This window comes from Sciurus carolinensis, chromosome 3, assembly GCF_902686445.1.
Source record: "Sciurus carolinensis chromosome 3, mSciCar1.2, whole genome shotgun sequence".
Classification (NCBI taxonomy): domain Eukaryota; kingdom Metazoa; phylum Chordata; class Mammalia; order Rodentia; family Sciuridae; genus Sciurus; species Sciurus carolinensis.
In genome coordinates, this window is record NC_062215.1 from 19,506,326 (window position 1) to 19,528,679 (window position 22,354).

Consider the following 22,354-nt stretch of genomic DNA (forward strand, 5'->3'; position numbering starts at 1 on the left):
GGGTTGGAAGAGACAAAGAAGTAGACGAAGGGAGAAATAAGGTGGGACAAGGACAGATAAGAGCTGAGGCCAGGCCAAGAGTGAGAGTAGAAAGAGGACTGCATTGCCACACGTGGATAGCAATCAGGAGTGTGGCTTGCCCGGGTCAGTTTGCTCTTCTCGGGCTACGCCCTGAGTAGATGCCCTTAATGCTCCACCGAAATCTCCTGTACTGGTTGAGTGCTGGCTGCCAGGGGTTCCCCTTCTCCGGATACTTGCCCTTGGTCTAGGAGACACCCAGAACAACCAGCAACCAGTCAGCTGACTGGAGCATAAATGACTAGCCTCCCTGCTGGGATGGGATTCTGTCTGGGATGTATTCTCAGAGTTTCTGCAGGGTCAAACCCCAACCAGCCTCCAGCTGTGAAGCACCCCATTACTTAGATCCTCCTCTGCCCTTTCCAGCTTCCCTCCCTATCCTTCTCCTAAGGGTCTGCCCATCCATAAACCATGTATCCCCAGTCTCAGTGTCCAGGAAACCAGATCTAAGACACTTTTTTTATGTGTGTGTATGCTGAGGATGGAACCCAGGACCTTGGGAATGGTAAGCATATGCTCTACCACTGAACTACACTCGCAGCCCTGCTAAGACATTTCTTTGTGTTCAGATTACACCTTATCTCCAGTGGCTAGGATGATGTGTCAGGCCCTGCTAGACCTTCAGTGCACAATAATGCTAGATACTATTTTGATTATATGTGGTTGATTGAAAGAATAAGTGAACTGGGTGCCAGTAATTCCAGCAGCTCGGGAGGCCGAGACAAGGGAACCGTGAGTTCAAAACCAGCTGCTTTTGAGGCCCTAAGTAATTCAGTGAGACACTGTCTCTAAATAAAATACAAACAAGGACTGGGGATGTGACTCAGTGGTTAAGCACCCCTGGGTTCAATCCCTGGTACCAAAAAAAAAAAAAAAAAGAATAAGTGAGTGATTGAATAAATGTTCTGGATTAGAGGTTAAGTAGGTGGGAAATCTGTTGTAGGACTGCCCTTCCCACCATACACAAATACTATGTAAATCTGATCTCCATGGTCCCAGTATGTACTGTTCACATATAGGCCTCCTGCTTATGTATGTGCAGAGTCGGGGCAGATAATCCAGTTTGTGGATTAACCAGGCCCCCAGCTGGTGTCTTCCCCCTTAGTATGGCCCGGTGGACCCTCCTTCTGCTCCAGTACTTTCAGGAGAGCAACAAGATGAAAGTTCAGCAGATACAGTTGCTGCTGCTTCAGCAGTCTGATGAAAGAGCAGAAACTATCAGATGAAATAATGTTAGGAATATTCTGGATTCTAGGTATCTGGGCTTTTCATACAGTAGAGTTCATATCTGTTTGTGGAGTGAAAATGTCCCAAATGAAGCTAAGAAAATCACCTGCTAAATAGCCAGGTTTGGAACATTGAGAACCATAGTTTAATACTACCTGAAAAATAATTCAAGATATGCAAAGTCCTCTCCTATCCTAAAAGCTTTCCAGAAGCTTTTCAGGTTTTTTAGTCCTGTCAAGGAGGTCTTCCTGGCTGGGCACATGGGTGCCTACCTGTAATCTCAGCTACATAAAGCAGAAAGATGCCTAGTTCCAGGCCAGTCTCAGCAATTTAGCAAGACCCTGACTCAAAATAAAAAATAAAAATGACTGGGGATGTAACTCAGTGGTAAAGTGCCCCTGGCTTCATTCCCCAGAAAGAAGAGTCTGCCCTTGTTCCAGACTGCAGCACTTTTGGTATGTTTCTCTTCTGATTTTAGAAGACAGGAAAAACAACAGATCTTTCACTCTTTTAGCCATAATGTTTCCTCCCTCCAACATGTGGACCTGCATTGTCAATTAGAATGTGAGCCAGGTGTGATGGTGCACAACTGTAATCCCAACTATTGAAGCAGGAGACCAGATTGGGCAATTTAGGGAGACCCTGTCTCAAAATAAAAAATAAAAAGGGTCTGGGTATGTGGTTCAGTTGTAGAGCACTCCTGGGTTCAGTCCCCAGTACCAAAAATTAAAAATAGGAAAAAGAAATAGAATGTGACTTAGCTAGGTGCAGTGATACACACATGTAATCTCAGCTGCTTGGAAGGCTAAGGAAAGAGGACCCAAGTTCCAGTTATACTGCTAGCCTGGGCAGTGTAGCAAGACCTTGTTTCAAATTAAATTTTTTAAAAAGGACTGGGGGTGTAGCTCAACAGTAGAGTCCTTGCCTAGCATGTGTAAGGCCCTGGGTTCAATCTCCAAAATCACCAGAAAAGTAAAGGAATAATGTGATCCACAAATGTAATTTCAACATTTCTGGCAGCCATTTTTTTTTTAAACAAGGATTGAACTCAGGAGTGCTTAACTACTGAGCAACATCCCCAGACCTTTTTATTTTTTATTTTTATTTTGAGACAGGGTCTTGCTAAGTTGCTGAGGGCCTCACTAAATTGCTGAGGCTGGCTTTGAACTTGCAATCCCCCTGCCTCAGCCTCCTGAGTCACTGGGATTACAGACATACACCACTGAGTTCAGTTTGGCAGCCACATTCTTTAAAGATTAAAAAAAAAAAAAAGGTGAAACTAACTTTAATAAAGTATTTTATTTGACTTTAGTATAACAAAAATTATACCAACATATAATCAATGCAAAGAAGTATTGAGATATTTTATTCTCTTTTTGTACTACTACATGCCCAACATCTGTCATGTATTTTACATGTAGAGTGCCTCTCAGTTTAGACCAGCTACGTTCCCTGTGCTGTTGCCATAGATGGCTTGTGGCTGCCATGTTGGATAACAGGTCTAGACCTTGGGAGTTCCTTCTTAGATACCTATCCTATACCCTGCTCCTCTAGGGTGGGAAACAGAGAATGAAAATCTAGATAAAGCTAGACTATCCTCAGATGACAGTGGGAGGAGCTCGGGAGGGGAGTGGTAGACAGTCTCTGGGGAGTGTCCTATGCTGGGTAATTATAGGGAAGGGAAGAACGAAACTGTGTCTATTAACCTTCAGACTCAGGCCTTTCTTCCTGAGCAGTAGGCAGGGCCAGGAAAGTGCTTCTAAACCCAGGGTGCTCCAAGTCCCTCATTAATCAAGATACTTCATTCTGGTCCCAAGTTGCCTTTTCCTCACCTCCTTCTGGAAACCTTTTGGGATAAAGTGTGGAAACTTTCTTAATAGCTCCCTTTTCTGAGTGCTGCCAATATTTACAGACCACATCCACATCCTTATCCCCACCCTCCAACCCTCGAGAAGGATACCTAATGTCCCATAGATATGTGGTGAGCACCTACTGTGTGCCTGGGGATAGAGTAGTAAACAAATGGATGAGGCCCACTCTACTGAACAGATAAGCTGGCGAAGAAGACAGAGAGTAAACAAAGAAAGCAAGTTAGGGTCATTGCAGAGGGTAAGGGAAGGAAGACCATTAAGGAGGTTCTCCATGTCCACCTGGTGCTGTGACCACAGAAAGTGAATCAGAAAAGATGTGATATTGTCCACTCAATCCCGTCCCTTTACAGATGGGTGAACTAAGGCCAGGAGACTAGGAATGGCTTAGTCAAGGTCACAGAAGTTGGTGACCAAACCAGATCTTACCCTTGTTGCTGTTGCTTTGTGGGTTATTTTCTGGGGTGCTACTGGTCAGTCTGGTGGCTCTATCCTCCCCCCCATGGGGTTGGGAAAGTTCCAGAGAGTGTGTAAGTAGTTCTGCTTCTCTTTCTCTAAGGATAAGCATCTGGAATGGAATGCAATGGATGATCTTATAAAAACAAACACAACCCAAAACAGAAAACCTTACTTTTGACAAGCTTTTAAAACCCAGCTGTCACCACTACCCTCCTCCAAGGAACTTTCCACCAGATTTACTGGGTGCAAACAAGATAAGCCCTCTGCCTCTCCACCTTTCTACCTCCCTACCTCCCTACTCTGCTGAGGAGGGGCATACACCCAGGATTAACCCAGGTGCCAGAGCGAATCAGAGAGGTCATGCCCCGAACATCCCTTTGAGCTTCCTTTGAGCTTCTGCTTCATGTTCCAGGAGTCCATGAGCTAAAGCAGTTGGTGAGGACCCCCACCAGAGGGGCCAGGGGGCTGCCCTAGGGGTGGTCCAGGGCTTCCATGGCCATTCTCGGGGCTGAAGTTTCCTTCTCCCTCTTCCCTTCAGATTCTGCACTTCTAATGTCAGTCCCTCTCCCTCCCTGAACCAAGTCCTGGGAATTTATTTCAGGACTTGTTTCGCCCACTCTGCCTGACTTCTGTGACAAGCTCAGAGCTAGGGAGTCCTCGCCATCTGCCTACATCCACCACCAGTCAGGCAGCACCCGGCGGTACTCAATCCCTTGGCTGGGAAAGTAAGCCCAAGCTCACTCCCCAACCAAGCAAATCCTTTACAAGTTACTGGTGATTTTACTTCTTAAGCCAGGGCACTATGATGTCTACCCCACCGCATACACACAGCTTGCTGTAGAGAGGCCTCAGAATCAGCCAATGGAGAATGAGGATGATTCATGTTCCAGGAGTTCATGAGCTAAAGCAGTTGGTGAGGACCCCCACCAGAGGTGTCAGGGGGTTGCCCTAGGGGTGGTCCAGGGCACCCCCCTCTCCTGTCAGACCTTCTCTCACAAACCCATAAACTTTAGCACTATCAGCAAAAGCTTTAAATACATGTACCCTTTAACACAACAATTACTCTTCTAGGGATTTATCTTACAGGAAATTGTCTCTAAGTGGACAAAGAAATATGTTCAAGAAGGTTCATGCGTCATCCACTCTGAACTCAAAAGAGGTTTAATTAATAAATGATGATACATTTTCACAACGGAATCTCATGTGGTCACCAAAAAGAACACGAAAGAAAAATCTACTCGTCCTGGCAGTGAATCATGTCCAAGATATAAATGAAAAAAGCAAAACTGTACAAAAGTACATCTTATATAATCCCATGTGTGTTATTATAGACATTCCTTTTTTGTATATGCAGAGAAAAAAAAGTATCTGGAAGGATATGTAAAAACCTGTTCACAGTGGTTAGTTCTGAAGTTTAGATTAAGGCATTTCTCCATTTTCTTTTCTCTTTTTTTTTCCAGAGGCACAAAGATTTATTTAGGAAAGTAGATACAAATTTGAGGGAGAATGCTAGCCGTCTTTGAGGGTGATAAGCTTTGGGGTAAAATAAGGAATGCATGTTCAAGGGAGAATGTGGGCCATCTCCAGAGCAAGAGACCAGTTTCCCCATTTTCTGATTTTACATTTCTTTCACAATAAAGACCTACTACTTTTGTAAATGAAGGGAACAGGACAGTAAAAAAAAAAAAAATTAGGAGTAGGGCAGGGGTATAACTTGGTGGTAGAGCACATTCTTAGCATGTAGGAAGTCATGGGTTCGATCCTCAGCACCAAAATAAATATTTTTTAATAATTTTAAAGGACTTAAGAAAGAATACCCTTGCCCTCTTCCAATTCAGCCAGGGCAGGAGTTCCCATGATATCCACCCTGAGATGGCCTTGGAAATGAAACATGGCCAGACTGCCCACCCTTTCTAGCCAGTGCTGGCCTGGGCCTCTCTTGCTGTTTTCACTGCTCTCCTCCTGAGGCTCACTGGCTCCCCTTTAAAACAGGACCATTCTGGAGAATAGATTGTCCACCTTCAGAAAGACGTGAATGACACATAGTCTGCATGAAAGGAGGGTGGGAACCTCTGGGCAGACTTGAGGCCAGAGCCCTGTTGGGCTGCAGAGATAAAGCTCCCACTCTCCAGGAAGGGAGTAGGGGAACCGAAGGCTGACCCTTAATCTAATCAAGGAGAGGGAAGAGGGAGGGAGGGAGCAATCAGAGTTCGGAAATGCTGGTCTTGTCTCCCACCTCCTGTTGCCTGACCTGGGAGTACAAAGAACTGGCCTGGGAACAAGGATCTGGATGCACCAATAAGTAGCTGTGTGTTCTTGTTCATGTCACTGCTAACTCTGAATCTGAGAACTTCTCTTCCTCTTTCTTCTCTCCTCCTTGAGCCCTGGCAGCAAAGAGAGGACTGAGAAGGGCATGAGAAAGAAGGGGACCGCAGCCACCATTTTCCTTAGGTGGAGGGGTGCCAGCAAGAAAGGCACTCATGGAAAATTCCTTCCACCTGGATTTTACGTTCAAACCTGTGCAAGGAAATGAGGAGGGGCAGAGGGGTAGGAAAAGCTGTTCTGAAGAGAACTCCAATTTGACCTACTTGTTTCCTTCAACTTCATTTCATAGGCATTAAGCCTGTCACCACGCTTGGTTCCCAGGAAACTCTCCTCAGCACTCATATCAGGGACTACTACTTAATAGGAAGCTGGGACAAGGGAACCACAACTTTTCGCCAACTCTGCCCCTCCTGTGGACCATGATTCCTTGCTGCCCTAGGGCTGGGGTATGCGGAAGCAGATTCCAGTTCTAACCAGATAGGAAGGGAAGATGATTGGCACAGCCTATACCAGAAACTGACACCTTGGAGGCCCCTCTGCTAGGAGTGGGAGACTACATCTGCATGTCTTTTCCCCAGATCCAGAGACCTAGGTTCCCTATTGACCAGAAATGGGAAGGAAAAAAAAAAAATGTATACATATCCTTGAAGATTCTGAGACAAAGGAGCAGAATTGGAGGGATTGGGGAGATCATCCAGCAGGACAGATCTTTCTTGCCACATCCTTCCCAGCCTGAACCAGGGCCTTGTACGGTTCCTAGGTTAGAGGGCTCTGCCCCAGAGGCTGGGGGAGATTAGTCACAGGTGTGTGTCAGGGAAGCCACGTAGTACAAGTCCCCGGCAGAACTAGCCCAGTAGCTGTCAAGCAGTACCCAGCAATGACGCACACATGGGCACCCTTCTGGATCGATGCACGTTCACCCCCATCCTGTCAGCGTATAGAGTGAGGGATCTAAATGGGCCCAGATTCAGCAGCAAACTCAGCTTCTGGCAGCTCTGGGTAGGAAGAAGCAAGTTCCCAGGAAGCCCCCCCTACAATAGAGAGGGAATTGCCAGCACCTTCTCTCCCTCCTCAGTCCTTTTATCTGGTTCTGGAAGAGGAACTCTGAATATACATTAGGGATCTCATTTGCACAAAGGGTGGGGATGAAACAGAGAAGAGAGGGCTGGGGGACTACCCTGGGGATCCCACGTTTGCACAAAGGTTGGGGGTGAGACAGGGGAAAGGGACTGAGGGACCAGAAAGAAGTGCTCAGATTTTGCTCATTACTCCCACCCTGAAAGATTAGGAGGAGCTAATTGTTTTTCATTATCAGACACAGCTGGCCTGGGGTGGGCAAGGAGAGGGGACCAACCCACTCACCCCCCAATAAATCTGGTCAGGGATACTCGGGCCCTGGCAACATTAGCATTTTATCCTTACTATCACTAACATTGGTGACCTGTCTTCCCCCTCTCCTGTCTCAGAGGGTGGGTCGTGGGGATGGACAGCTAGTGCTACTGCCTCTTTCAGAACAACCACCTTTTCCAGAGCTGGAAGACTCAGGCTTACTCACTGGGCCAGCCCAGGCCTCCCCGGCACCAGCAGTGCTGTCACCGCCAGTGAGCTGCAGTCAGCAGGATTAAGCACACGGATGTGGCTTAAGGCCAAGGAGGAATTACTTTCCATTATCACCATTTATCCTCCTGGGGGGAAAAAAAATCAGACCCTGAATACTGGGCAAGTAGGGAGGATGGAGATGGAGGTATCCCAAAGTTAAGAACCCAGGAGCTGCTCAGACTAGCAAAATTTTAAGTCAAATCTGCAAGGTGCAGCTGGTATCAAGGACAAGAGCCAGAGGATAAGAGGAGGGGAGTAAAGTCAGAGAAATAAGGCATGATTCCCCCAAAACTACAGAAATCAGGCAATAATAGCTGAAGGCTTTTTTTCAGTTGCCCCCTTAACTTTCACCAGCCATTCCATTAGTATGTAATTTAATTTTTATCAGTGCTTACTTTACAAATTCAGCTGTGAGATAAGCCTCCTCCCTCCACCCCATATAGAAATCCTGATTCTCCCTGGGGCTAGATAAAGAGAGGAAAATGTCAGACCAAGGTAAGAACTAGAGGCATCAATCTTTAATAACTTACAGGCAAATGCTAAAAAATAGTTAATAATACAGAGGACACACATGGCTTATAAAAACAGTTGTGGATCTACAAATGTGGGGTATTTTCACACAGACACAAAAAACAAAGACTATTATGACTGGCATCCCAAGAAAAGCAGCTGGGGAATCTTCCAGCTGGAGGAAGAGGGAATGGGAAGATAGTTCTTTCATCCCAAATGCATTCTCAGAACTTTCTACCCCCACAAAACACATCCAAATAAGCTAGAGAAGGAAAACAAGAAACAAGGTCGAGGTAGAGTCAGCATTTACATTTGTCTCCCTAGTCTTACAGCCCCTACTTCTCCAGAGGAGAGAATAACGGAGATATGTGCAACTACAACCAATCTCCCATCCCCTCCCCCAATGTGGCACCAAAACAGGACCCCTTGATCCTTGGTCCTTCACTAAGGTGGTCAGACCCTGCACTCTGGGCTGACAAAGAGGTCACAGGCCCTGCCTGGCTATCCAAGTGTATAGACCCCTAGTACGTGGGGAGGGCCAGCCTCAGGTCACCGTCTCTTCTTGCTTGCCCGGGCCACCTTCTTCCTCTTGAGGATCATCTCATACAGGCGTTCCAGGCCTGGCTGCAAGCCCAGTCCGTCCACAGCACTGCAGCCCTGCACATGAGTGAGTGTGGCAGCTGCCAGCTCACGAACTGCCAGCCTCTTCTCCACCTCTGCTGCGCTGAGTGCCCCAGGCTGGTCCTGCTTGTTGGCTAGCACCAGCACAGGAACCCCCTGGTTGTCTGAAGCCCTGCTGATTCGATGTAACTCCACCTTGGCCTCTTCTAGTCGCTCAACCTCTGCAGCGTCCACTACAAACACCAGCCCATCTGTCCGGCGGGTGTAGGAGCGCCAAAGTGGTCGCAGCTTCTCCTGACCCCCAACATCCCATACTTGAAAGGTGATTCCACGGGAGCCCCCCAACGGCACCCGGATCTTCTCAGTGTTGAAGCCTTTTGTGGGGACACTCTGAACAAACTCCTTGAATTTGAGGCGGTAAAGGAGGGAGGTCTTTCCAGCTGAGTCCAGCCCGATGACCACAACATGCAGGGCCTGGAAGTGGGGCAAGAAGGAGGTGGTGGGCGCCATCTCAGTCAAGTGGTTCCCCATTCTGAGTTAAGGGGCAGGTCAGAACTAAGGAGCAGGTCTCAGCTCCCAGTAGGAGGAGGAGGTCTTGAAATTGCAGGCCACAGGGAGCACAGCTGGGTTATCTAAACAGGGAAAGGTCATGGGAGGAAAAAAAAAGACATTTAGTAATAAACACACAACTTGCAACTTCTTGATCCTTTCCTTAATCAGTCACCCAACCTTTTGAAAATTCCTTTCATTTATTTAAATATTTTTTAAGTAACCTCAGGTGTAACACCTCCCCCTCCCTGGGGGCCCTAGGAGACGCGATGAGACCCAGAGAAAACCTCAGTTCCCAGGACACGCAGATGAAGGGTGAGGACTAGATTTCATGGAAGGTCGGCTTCCAAAGTCTTTTCGCCAGGCTTGTGGCATGGAAGCAGCTGTGTGACCTCCAATCCCCGGCCGAGAATCCCCTCGAAGGAAAGAACTCCGGAAGTGTCCCCAAAGTAAGTTCGCGTGCGAGCGCTCGCTGAGACGAGAGATTTGGTCTGTTCGCACACGTCTTTCACATGCGGGACCCCCTAGCGCTCCCCTCCTACGCCGTGACCCCCCTGCTCGCCAACCCGCGACATTCTCCCACAAGCCATTCCCGACCACTAACACCAGCTCCCCAGATCCCGTATGAGGGCTGCCTCTGCACGGCCAGAGCCCCTCATTACCTTCAGCGGTCTCCCTATTCCTTTCCGAGCCAGTCACAGGTGCGGCCACAACCCCTCGCTACAACCAGCTCACCGCCACCGCGGACTCTGCGGCTCTGGCCTTGGTCTGCGCCTTAAAAACCCTCGCGTGACGTCACGAGGTGCGGACCAATGAGCTGCCCCGCGGCAGCCGGGCTAGGCGTGGAGATCCGTGCGCGTTGCAGCGGTGAAGGCAGGATGATGGACATTTGCTCTATCCGTGACCGTTTTATTTGATGTCTTCTACCAAATTCTAATGCTTGACATTAAACTCAGGGGGTTCGGGATGTAACTTGCCTTATAGTACGCTTGCTTGGCATGGGCGAGGCCCTGGGTTCAATCCCACCACTGCCGCCCGCCACCCGCGGAAAATACCTGGAATTAAACCCAGGATTTATTGGGGTTGAGAGGCAAAAAGGAATGCGAATGCGGTACCGTCTGACCGAGAGAAGGGAATGTCTTAAGACTCGTAAAACCGTCACATACTCCTCCCCTAGGCGGTTCCACCACCCGTACTCTCCCTCTTCCAGAGGGTCTCCTCAGAGATGCCATGATGTCTGTCTCTCCTGATTCCGTTTTCAAACCAATGCTAAACCCATTACCCTTGTAGATCCTCACAACAGCCTGTTAAGGACTGTTGTCTGGATTTTAATAGATAAAGAAAACTGAAGGGTTAAACGACTTTATGGTCACACATGGCACCAATAGCTAGTATGCGCGGATGCGCAAAGAACTGCCTGGGCCCTCACCACTTGACTACCCATCCTCATTAGAAAGCTATAGGGCTAGGCATCCTCTGCAGAAATCCCTCCCTTGTTGCTCAGAGTTCAGTCCAGTTGTAACCCCACAAGGTTCTCCCTTGTTAAAATAGACTTAGAGGTTTTGTTGTTGTTGTTTTGGGTTTTTTTGACTTAGAGTTCTTGGCCTCACACTGTGCCGCTGCAGGAACCAAAAATACTCTGGGAATAGAGAGACTCCAGAGGCTTATACTCTAATAAGACTGAAAGGACTGACCAATGGCAGGAAAGACAGTGACAGGATAAGACAGCAAATGTATGGGCCTTTGAAAATAGTAAGCTAAGCACTCATAGGACTTCAAAAGAAGGAAAGTGTCAACTGGAAGCTTTTGGAAAGATTTCTAGATAGTCTTTGATCCTGTGTAGGACCAGTTAAGACGTCATAGGACTAGGTAACATCACCCCAGTCACTGCAATCTGCTACAGTCTGGGTAGCCCAAATGAGAGGTGTCACAAAGAGGCAGTGTGACCAAAAGGACAGCAGTGATTATCTGCAGGGAGTTAGGTAGAATTGGGGAGGGAGGTGAAATCAAAGGAAGATGAAACTGTAAGTCTTGATGTTTTCATTTTTACACCAAGGCTGGATTCTTTATTATATAATTCAATATTAGGGTTTGTGTGTGTGTGTGTGTGTGTGTGTGTGTGTGTGTGTGATTTTAGTGGGTTTTCTTCCACCCAGAATTGGCCTCATCACCTTTTACCTTTTCAGAAAAAAAAAAAAAAATGTATGCATCTCTGGAACCATACATGATGTTAAAATAGACATTTATAAAATGTCAAGGAGGATTTCACAGGAAGTTTGTTTGTTTTTTACAATCATTAGCACTGCAGCCATGAGTAGGTCATGAGCAACACCTCTCTAATTAGAAGAAAAATAGAATATAAAGTTTTGTTGTTGGTGGTGGTGGTGGTAAGTTTCTTGGTTTGTTCTTTACTTTGGCACTAAAGATTGAACTAGGGATGCTTTACCACTGAGCTACATCCTCAGTTCTTTTTAAAATTAAAAAAAAATTTTTTTTTTTTGATAGGGTCTTGCTAAATTGTCAGCTGGACTCTAATTTGTGATCCTCCTGCCTCAGCATCCTGAGTTGGTAGGATTATAGGTATGTGTCAACATTCTGGATTAGAATATAAAACTAAATATATTAGTTCTGTTGCCTGTGTTTTGCCGATCTCATTTTTTCAAAGCGTGACTCCATTTCTTCTAAGATTTTGGGGCTACCATAGTGCTAATTTAACCTATTTTGTGGCTACTTTCAGCAGTTGTGCAGTTTTTCCATAATGTTCTTCTTCAGCATTTACTCCATTAACAGAAAGAAACTGATCTCCTCATTTGAGGCCCTCATGCCTATCAACAATTCCACCTGGAATTATTCAAGATAAATAGATTGGAGAGTTTTGTTCCTTGCCTTCCATAATATTGAACTGAATACTCTCTTCTGTTTTGGGTAGCTCAACAATTCGATGATGAGAATGTCCTCCACTGGCAGCAAATCAGTGACAATAGCATTAGCTCTCACTTCAGGACTGCTACTGATACCCATAGTCTCATAGACATGTTCATATATCTTTCTTACAGCATTACAGAACTCATTTTGAAGAACTCTGCAAAGCCTGACGTTTCTATCCACTCTTTGCAGTTTTTTTTCAACAATTTAATTGCTCTACAGATATCCCTTTCCAGGTGTACAGGTTATCCCAGTGCCACCATCTTCTCCCTTAGCAACAGATTTTTGTTGTTATTGGTTTGGGGTTTATGTACTGGTATTAACCCAGGGGCAATTTACCATTGATCTACATCCTCAGTCCTTTTTATTTTTTATTTTGAGAAAGGCTGGCAAAGTTGCAGAGGCTGGCTTCGAAGTTGTGATCCTCCTATCTCAGCTTCCTGAGTAACTGGGATTACAGGCGTGTGCCACACCACCTGGCTACTCAATATTAGCCTTTTAAAAGGCTGTATATAACAGGCATTGAAAAAAGAGGAGGGGAAGTCATTGCCAGACAGCTGGGCCCAGCCCTTTCCTGCCTATTCGCCTCAATGAAATGCTGATAAATAAGCTTCCCCCGTTAAACACCAGCAGGCCTTGCCACCTCTTCTTCCCAGCCACCTGGTTTTCTCAGCAATGTGGCAGCCTCCCCATGTCCCTTTAGACCTTAGGAAATTAATCGAAGATTAAAACCTTAGGAAATCATTTTGTTACATATGCAAGTTGCAGGGCAACAGATTGCTGCAGCTGCTAAAACAGACGTAGAGCTGAAGGCAGCAAAGTTAGAAGGGGACACAGCAAGCCAAGGGATCGGGGAACTGCTAACCTGTGGAGGAGCACTGCATGCCGGGCTTTGGTCTGCAAACTTGATATTTTATATTTTCCCTATTATTATTATTTTTTCTAGTACTGGGGATTAAACTCAGGGGGCTGCTCTATCACTGAGTTAGATCCCTAGCTGCTTTTAAATTTTTTATTTTGAGACAGGGTCTCACTTAAGTTGCCCAGGCTGGCCTGGAATTTGTGATGTTCCTGCCTCAGCCCCTGAGTCACTAGGATCATAGACATAAGCCACCACAACCCTCTTATTATTCCTTTTTTTTTTTTCTTTCTTTCTTTTGGTACTGGGAATTGAACCTAGGGGTGCTTTACCACTGAGCCACATCCCCAGCCCTTTTTTAAAAATTATTTATTTCAAGACAGGGTCTTGCTAAGTTGCTCAGGGCCTCCCTATATGTCTGAGGTTGGCTTTGAACTTGCAATCCTCCTGCTTCAGCCTCCCAAGTGGCTGGGATTACAGGCATGTGTTACCGCACCTAGCTATCATTCCTTTTTTGACACACAACTCAAACCCATACATATGCCATAATATGGGTGATTTAAAAAGCAGAAACTGACTGGGTGCTGTGGCCCATGCCTGTAATCCCAGCAGCTCAGAAGGCTGAGGCAGGAGGATCGATCAAAGCCAGCCTCAGCAATTTAGCAAGGCCCTAAGCAACTCAGTAAGACCCTGTCTCTAAATAAAATACAAAAAAGGACTGGGGATGTTGCTCAGTGGTTAAGTGCCCCTTAGTTCAATCCCTGGTACCAGGAAAAAAAAAAGCATAAACTAATGCACAGAATGGGTAGGAAATTTACCCAAGGTTGCCCAGCTTGAAATTGGACAAACCTAGCTTTGAACAAATGTTACACTGGCTGTGAAACTGAAAACACAACAAAACTGAACACAGTTTCTTGTCTCCTTTGAAGATTCCTTAGCGTTTCTTCTATAATATCTCCTGGGATTGGCACCCAAGAAGGAAATTGTCACTTATCTGATAAAGGAAATGAAACTGACGATCTCACCCCACCCTTTATCTTTCATGTTTACCAGGGAAGGTGTTGATGAACAAATGGTAAGGAGAAGGTGGGGCAGACGGGTAAAGAAAGGGGCCTAGCTTATCCAGATATCAACAGGCGCTGGTCCCTGCCTCTAACTGGAAACTAGTCACTGCATCCCCACCCACTCCTTGCCCTGAGACGATTCTCTACTGTCAGTGACTTCTTCCGGGCAGGCTCACCTCTTCACCTCTGCAGCCCTTCTTCTCAAGAGATTACAGCCCAGGACCTAAGGCCTTGGGGGATTTACTGGGAAGACATTCGGACTTAAGCTCATTGAACTACCATATATGGAAATGCCTATTAGTTGTTAGGCACCATTCTAGATTCTGAGTGAAACAGACAAGGACCTTCCCTCATGGAATATACATTATAATGGACAGTGGGGAGACACAGACAATGAATAAAGAAGTTAATTTCAGATGGTGATACGTACTATAAAGGAAAAGAAAACAGGGAAATGTGTGGGAGAGTGCCTGGGGAACAGGAACTATTTCAGATGGGATGGGCATAGTGCTCTGGAGGACCTTTTTTTTTTTTTTTTTTTTTTAATTTATTTTTATTGTAAACAAATGGGATACATGTTGTTTCTGTTTGTACATGGAGTAACAGCATACCATTTGCGTAATCATACATTTACATAGGGTAATGATGTTTGATTCATTCTGTTATTTTTTCTCCCCCCACCCCACCCCTCCCACCCCTCTTTTCCCTCTGTACAGTCCCTCCTTCTCTGGAGGACCTTTCAAAGAGGTGACATTAGCCGGAATGCAGAGGCACATGCCTGTAATTCCAGTGTGGCTCAGGAGGCTGAGGCCAGGAATCTAAAAGTTCAGGCCAGCCTCAGCAATTCAGTGAGGTCCTAAGCAATTCAGTGAGACCCTGTCTGTAAATAAAATATAAAAAGGCTGGGGATGTGGCTCAGTGGTAAAGCACAGCTGGGTTCAATACCTGGTACAAAAACACAAAAAAACAAACAAAAGAAAAAAAAGAGAAATACAACCTGCCTCTCTGAACAAGTAGGTGGGGAGGAACATATAAAAGGAGACCACAGTTACTCTTCTCCCCAATCAAGAGCTGGTTCCCAGGCAACCATGCTAAAATCCTTTACTCAGACAAATGCCAGAACTTGGAAGGAGCAGATGCTGCCTCCTAGTGGATGTGTTTGTCACTGCCTGATTCCTGAAGAAAAAGCAGAGTACCAGGTGGTTTTCAGGGGCCTTAGCCTCCTGAGTTCTTCGCCCCCCCCCCCTTTTTTTTTTTTTTAATTTTCTTTCTCTTTTTACAAATTTCGTTTTCAGACAGGGTCTCATTAAGTTGTCCAGGAACTTGTGATGTTCTTGCCTCAGTCACTTGAATTACAGACATGAGCCACCGCACCCATCATATTACTCCTTATTTATTTATTTTGTACCCATGAGCTTTAGGGAGTCCCGACCAGGACATAGTGGACTAGAAGCCAGACTAAGTGACAGAGGGGCTGCAGGGAGACATTTCATGCTTGCTTACTTGCTAATTTTTTGTTTGTTTGTTTCAAGAGATTTAACCCAGGGGTGCTTAATCACATCTCCACATCTTTTTATTTTTTATTTTCAAACAGGATCTCACTAAATTGCTTAGGGCCTCACCAAGGCTGGCTTTGAACTCATGATCTTTTGCCTCAGTTTCCTAAGTCTCTGGGATTACAGGCCTTTGCCACCAAACCAGGTTATATAGACAATTCTGTTGGGTTTTTGTCTCAAAACTCAGAAGCCATAGGTTGGAGTTTAAATCAGTGGTAGAGCACTTGCCTGGCACATGTGAAGCACTGGGTTCAAACCTCAGTACCACATAAATAAATAAATGAATAAATAAATAAATAAATAAATATTAATAAATATTGTGTCCATCTACAACTAAAAATGTTTTTAAAAACTTCACAAGCCATAAAAGAAAAAGGTAACTTGACTTTTTATTAAATTCATGGAGAAAAGAGAAAATATCACACACATACAAATAATCAAAGAAAAATAAATACCACATTAATTAAAAATATTATTTGCACTCAGAAAAAGTATGTATCTTTCTCATATGTAAAAAGCTCTTAGCTGGGCGAGGTACAACACGCGAGAGCCTCAGGAGGCTGAGGCAGGAATATCCTAAGTTCAAAGTCAGACTCAGCAATTGAGCGAAGCACTAAACAACTAAAGGAGAACCTGCTTCAAAATAAAACCTGAAAAAAAGAGCTGGGGCTGTTGCTCAGTGCTCGGTTAGAACCATGGGAAAAGGAAACGATGTCGGGCAGAGGCAGCCGTGGGGGACCAAGCCCAGGACAGGGTTCATCTGTAGAAGCGCCAATGGACGCGGGAGCCGGAGCGGTGGGGAATCCCTCCCTCTGCCGTGCGGGGCTCGCCCTCACCGGACCCGCTCGCTGCCTTCTCCCGGCGGTCAGCCGCCAGCCTTGCGCCGCGCACTCAGGACCCCTCCGGGCCGCCCTGACTCAGAACAAGCCTCCCCGAGACCGGTTAGGTCCGAAGCTTGTCTTCCCCTCCGCCCGCAACGAACGGACGAAAAGCCATACGGTCTGGGCGTCTTTGGCCAATGTCCGCAGCCGCACCCTGGGGAAAATCTGGGGCGCTCATGGCCAACAGCTCCCGCGGGCAAACCATTCTCGGGGCCCAGCCGCAGCCCCTTGGGCTTCCGGTTCGTCAGTGGGTTGGCACAGAGGAGGGGTCGCCGGCGGTAGCCACGCCTCCCCGAGAAAGGGCGGAGCATGCAAAATAGGGGAGGGCGCCTCAGCTCGGGAATGCGGGAGCCTCCACGGAGAGTTCAAATTCCTCGATCCGAGTGGGGCAGTGGGGAATCTGCACGGGAGTCCGGTGGCATCCGTGCGAGCGGGAAGGAGGCAGAGGAAAGGAGACAAGGAGTGGGCGTGGAGTGCTCACCGCAAGTGCAATGTGGGCGAGCGCAGGGCGGAGAGGGCGAGGGCGGTGGTGTGGGTTATCGTTTCTCGGCCTTTTGGCTAAGATCAAGTGTAGTATCTGTTCTTATCAGTTTAATATCTGATACGTCCTCTATCCGAGGACAATATATTAAATGGATTTTTGGAGTAGGGAGTTGGAATAGGAGCTTGCTCCGTCCACTCCACGCATCGACCTGGTATTGCAGTACTTCCAGGAACGCTGCACTCCTCCGGGGGATCTCTAGCGCTTAGTTTTAAAAGTAGACTTTATCCGCCTTCCTTAGGTGATTTTTTTTTTGTTTTGTTTTCCTTACTCTTTCTTCTGTTTTTTTTTTTTTTCTTTCCTTCCGCATTCTGCTCCTCCACTGTCCCCGCTCCATTGCTATACTTTTTGAACCTTATTCTTTGCCGTACTGCTCTAATATTTGCAAGTGCTCTTCAGTTAGAGGTTTGTACTTAGAAGATCCTTTCTCGCGTTCCTTTTTGTATTTCTTGTGGGGGTTACTGCGTAATCAACTCAGAGGCCTTAGATCACATCCCCACTCCCGTTTTGTACTCACTACTCAGTGAAAACCTTTTTCGGCCTCCTGTCCCGTTAGGATTACCTACCGCGCTGGAACATTTCTTTCTCTTTTTTCCTCTCGTTTGTTACTTACTGCCTTGTTCAAGTTCAAATTTTGCTCTTTCCTCAAGGACCTGCTTTTTTTTTTTTTTTTTTTTTTTTTTTTTTTTTGGGTGGTGGTGCTGGGAATCGAACCCATGGCCTTATGCTTGCCATTTACCGACTGAGCTAGCTTCCCCAGGATCTGCTTTCTCTATGCGTCTCCTCTCAGCAGCTTTGTTTGTTTGTTTGTTTGTTTGTTTGTTTTGTTGTTTTTTTCTTGTCTTTTTCTTTCCCACAGGCCTCACTGCCTAGGGAATAGTGAGCCTTTGCTCTCTATCGCTGCTTTCTTGCCCTTTTATTCCATGCTAAAAAGGAAACTTTACAGCACTGGCTTTCAGCCTTGTCCTTCACCCTCATGTCCCCTTTCTATCACACACCCAGGTTACTCCAGTGCATTCCCCAAAGAATTGTCCTCACGTTTCCTGAGTACAAGGTCTACATAGGAAATTACTACTCTGATGCAGGTCTGTGCTAAATTAAACTCTGAAACCCAATGCAGTGGCTCATACCTGTAATCCCAGCAACACAGGAGCCTAAGGCAGGAGGATCCCAAGTTTGAGGCCAGCCCCAGGAATTTAACCAGGCCCTGAGCAACTTGGTGAGAGCCTGTCTCAAAAGCAAACAGCTGGGGATGTAAGTCAGTGGTAAAGGGCATCTGGGTTCAATTCCCCCAGACCTAAATAAAAATAAATGAGTGGAGAAGATCCACCTGGAACCTGGGCACAAGGCATGGGCTATTCAACTCATTTGTGTATTGCCCCTACCTGGGAATTACAGTTGATTAAGGTGACTGAGAGACCACCAAGATGCCAGTACCTTCAAAAGTTTTATTCCTTACAATGTTAAAGAAAAGTTGTATTCCTGATACTTGTACAAGATGGTGAGGCCAACTGGTCAAGATTCAAGAGGGCTGTGGTGGTAGATGGGTACAAGGACCACTGCACCGTGGGGTCTTGCAATGAGAGCCAGATGATTGGACTAGAAAGAAGTAGTTGCTGCTTTCTGGTGGACACGTGTATGTGTGTTTGTCACTGCCCGATATCTGAAGAAAAGCAGAGGACAGGGTAAAGATTTCAGGGGCCTTTGCCTTCTTCTGAGGTCTTTCTTTTCCTTTTTCTTATTTATTTATTTATTTATTTTGTACTGGGGATTGAACCCAGGGGCACTTACCACCGAGCCACATCCCCAGGCCATTTTCTGTATTTATTTAGAGACAGGGTCTCACTAGTTTACTTAGGGCCTCCCTATTTGACTGAGGCTGGCTTTGAACTTGACAATCCTGGGTTAACCACCTGAGCTGCAGGGATTACAGGTGTGCATCACAGTGCCTGACTGAGGACTTCCTTTCTGACACAGCTATTCCTACAGTTGGAAGTCCGGGATGGAAAATGCACCCTCCCCGACATTTTTGTGTGAGTAAAGTGAACATTATTTAAGCAGGAATTTAATGACATTTTCCATGAATGAGATCCAAAGTATGCTGAAGCAGGAGGAGGCTGCAGGGTGGGAAGATTATGAAGCCGCCTTGCAGCATCCCTCTGTGGTGTGTCCACGTGGATGCCGCAAGTGCCTGAAATAAAGGAAAGTGGAAACTCCAGGAAGGAAAAGAGAATTGCCAGAGGACAGGCTGGGGTTGGGGTTTCTTTTTTTTTTTTACGGTGCTGGGGATCGAACTCAGGGCCTTGTGCTTGCAAGGCAAGCACTCTACCAACTGAGCCATCTCCCCAGCCCAGAGAAGCTGTTTTTTTTGTTTTTGTTTTTGTTTTTTTTTGTACTGGGAATCAAACCCACAGTCTTGTGATTGCAAGGCAAGCACTTTACCGACTGAGCTATCTCCCCAGCCCTGGGGGTTCTTAAAAGCAGTGTCCAAAGGTGACTGGAAATTTGAACGAGGTGATGTGGAGGTCATCTCAACAGAGGAGCCAACAGTAGAATGGTTCTCTCTAGAAAACATAGCATACTGAGGACTGAGTTGACACGGACATGCAGGACTTGACATGCAGGCGCCCAGGAAGCTATCAGAGGCAAGAGAAGATGAAGGTGATTCCTTCAGTGACCTGTAGAAGGGGGGTGGTCAGCCTCCCAGGCAAAGCCCTTACCCAGTACAAAGGACAATTCCCAGTACACCCTGTAGATACAAGGAAGGGGAGGTGCCCATAGACTCAGCAAGAATGTCAAGACTCAGAAGCAGGATTCAAGGCTTGGGTTCTGGGGCTTCCTGAGAAGCAGAATGGGGACTTCACTGGAATTAAGAAGTATTTTGGGCACATGAGGCTCAGGGTCTAAAAGGCACTGAGCCCAAAACGGGTTCCTCTGCCCTGCGGGACCTCTCCCTCCCTGCAGGCTCCTGAGAGAACCCACAACTTCCGTCTCCCCACTGCTTCCTTGTAGAATATACTACCATTTAAGAAAATCAGCCGTGAACTGTGTTAAGACACCTGTTCTCACCTCATGCCTCCTGAAATTTGGAGCCCACTGTAAGGTCTTGCCATACATAGCTCGGTGTCAAAGAATGAGGGCCAGGGAGGCCCTGTGGGTTTAGTCATTGCCTGTGAGCTTTGAGGGACTAGAAGCCAGACTAAGGGGCAGAGTGGCTGCAGGAAAACCTATGTGGACATCTCCTTCCTTCCTATCTCTCTCTCTCTCTCTCTTTTTTTTTTTTTTGTACAAGGGACTGAACTGAGATGCACTTACCCATTGAGAGCCATATCCCCAGACCTTTTTATTTTTTTATTTTGAGACAGAGTCTCACTAAATTGCTTAGGGCCCCCCTAAAGCCGGCTTTGAACTCCTGATCCTCTTGCCTCAGTCTCCAAGTCTCTGGAATTACAGGGCCTGTGCCACCATACCTGGTCAGGTAGACATTTCTGTTGGGTTGCTGTCTCAAAATTCAGAAGCCATAAGAGAAAGACGTAATTTGACTATTTTTTAAAATCCATGGCAAAAATAGAAAATAGTACACACATGCAGATAATCAAAGAAAAATAAGTACCATATTCACAGAAAATGTTATTTCACAGATATGTAAAGAGCTCCCAGCTGGGCTTGGTAGAACATGCCTGTGATCCCAGAGACTCAGGAGGATGAGGCATGAGGTTTGCAAGTTGGAGACCAGCCTCAGCAACTTAGAGCCTAAGCAATTTTGTGTCTGAAAAGAGTTGGGTGGGGGTGACTGTGGATGTGTCTCGGTGGTAAAGCACCTCTGGGTTCAGTCCCACTAACAAAAAAGAAAGCACCTAGAGATAATTATAAAAGTCCAAACACACAGTGGGAAAAATAACATGGGGAAGAGCTAAGCACAGAGAGTTTACAAGAAAGAGAAAGTGGTTGTAAAGCAGATATATAAAATTAAATAAAAACTCCACTGAAAGGCAAATTGTCCCTAAGGGATTGGCAATTTTCCAAAAATGTGATCTCGTGCCCTGCCGGTGAGAATGGGGAAACATGCACAGCTTCTCACTTCTCACTGTGCCCCTGGAGTCAGTGTCCTCCAACAGAAATTCCCAATTTTCTAGCACGGTGCTGCGGCACTGAAGAGGTCACGGGCACCGGAGGAGGAGGCCTCCCTAACATCCTGCGCTTATGCTGCCACCCCTTGAGGTGATCTGGTCTGTGCACCCTCACAGCTGATTATGAACCAGAGGCGGAGTCCTTACTTTGCAATGAGAGATACTCCTTTCCAACAACCGTGCCCTCGTGCCTACAATTCCAAACGCCCCCTTCTGGGGAAAACCAAATCAGAGAGCAGAACTCAGCCTGATACACACGGAAATGAATAGAAACCACCGGATGGGGGAAGCGCGAAGACTGCTGCTAGGTGTGCCTGAGCGCGCTGTACACGTCGCCTCATCTGACCCTCACACATTCATTCCGCAAACAGCCATTACACGCCAAGGCGTGTCAGGCTCTGCCCTGGGTGCTAAGAATAGAGCATCGAAGACAACCTTGACCCTCAAGGTAAAAAACAAACGATAAACCAGTCGCATGAGTATATTTGTGACAGCCATGTGTCTATGTGTCTATATTTCTGTCTTGGAAACTTTTTCTTTTTTCAGAGATGCTGTGGGTACCAAGGGCCACACACATGCTAGGCAAGCACTCGACCACTGAGCTACCTCCCCATCCCTATGTTTTCTATTTACATACCAAAAGATAATGAATGGTATGAAAAAAAGAAAGGCAGGCCAAGTGGGACATGAAGTAGAATGCCCAGGACGGCCAGGCGGAGATTCTGCACAGCCCGGTAAATGGACCGGTTTACTACTGGTTTACAGATGAGCAGCAGCTTTCTCCAGGGAGCCCTTAAGAAATTCCTATAGGCTCGCATTGCCCCGAGTAGTTTCATAAGTAGCCGACTTAGAGAGGTGTCACCATTTCCCTCACCGTACAGTTTTTAAAAAAGACATGGGGCACAGTGGCACATGCCTGTAATCCCAGAGACCTGGGAGGCTGAGGCATGAGGATTGCAAGTTCAGGTCAGCCTCAGCAACTTAGCGAGACCCAGTCTCAAAATAAAAAACATGGCTGCGGATATGGCTCTGTGGTAAAAGTACCCTCAGTTCAATCCCCAGAATAGAAAGAAAGAAAGAAAGAAAGAAAGAAAGAAAGAAAGAAAGAAAGAAAGAAGAAAGAGAAAACAAAATGTGGGAAGAAACCCAACGCCATGTAGTT

General features: G+C 46.4%; 1 protein-coding gene, 1 non-coding gene and 1 pseudogene across 3 annotated transcripts; 1 reads left to right on the forward strand and 2 right to left on the reverse strand.

Moving 5' to 3' along the window:
- Positions 1–8,052: 8,052 nt before the first annotated feature.
- Positions 8,053–9,989, reverse strand: Arl4d (ADP ribosylation factor like GTPase 4D). Of its 2 annotated transcripts, XM_047543618.1 has the most exons (3): positions 9,899–9,979; positions 9,524–9,708; positions 8,053–9,319 (listed from the first exon to the last, which is right to left on the reverse strand). In XM_047543618.1, the coding sequence occupies exon 3, from the start codon at positions 9,216–9,218 to the stop codon at positions 8,616–8,618; it is 603 nt and encodes a 200-aa protein (XP_047399574.1). In that variant the 5' UTR covers positions 9,219–9,319; positions 9,524–9,708; positions 9,899–9,979; the 3' UTR covers positions 8,053–8,615. The 2 variants fall into 2 exon arrangements, with proteins under 2 accessions (XP_047399574.1, XP_047399573.1); XM_047543617.1 differs by lacking the exon at positions 9,524–9,708 and having other exon boundaries at positions 9,899–9,989.
- A 1,869-nt stretch (positions 9,990–11,858) lies between these two features.
- On the reverse strand, positions 11,859–12,424 carry LOC124979187 (protein lin-7 homolog C-like; annotated as a pseudogene).
- A 4,635-nt stretch (positions 12,425–17,059) lies between these two features.
- On the forward strand, positions 17,060–17,250 carry LOC124981588 (U2 spliceosomal RNA). The gene has a single exon (XR_007108090.1). It is a non-coding gene; the product is annotated as a U2 spliceosomal RNA (small nuclear RNA).
- The last annotated feature ends 5,104 nt before the right edge of the window (positions 17,251–22,354 follow it).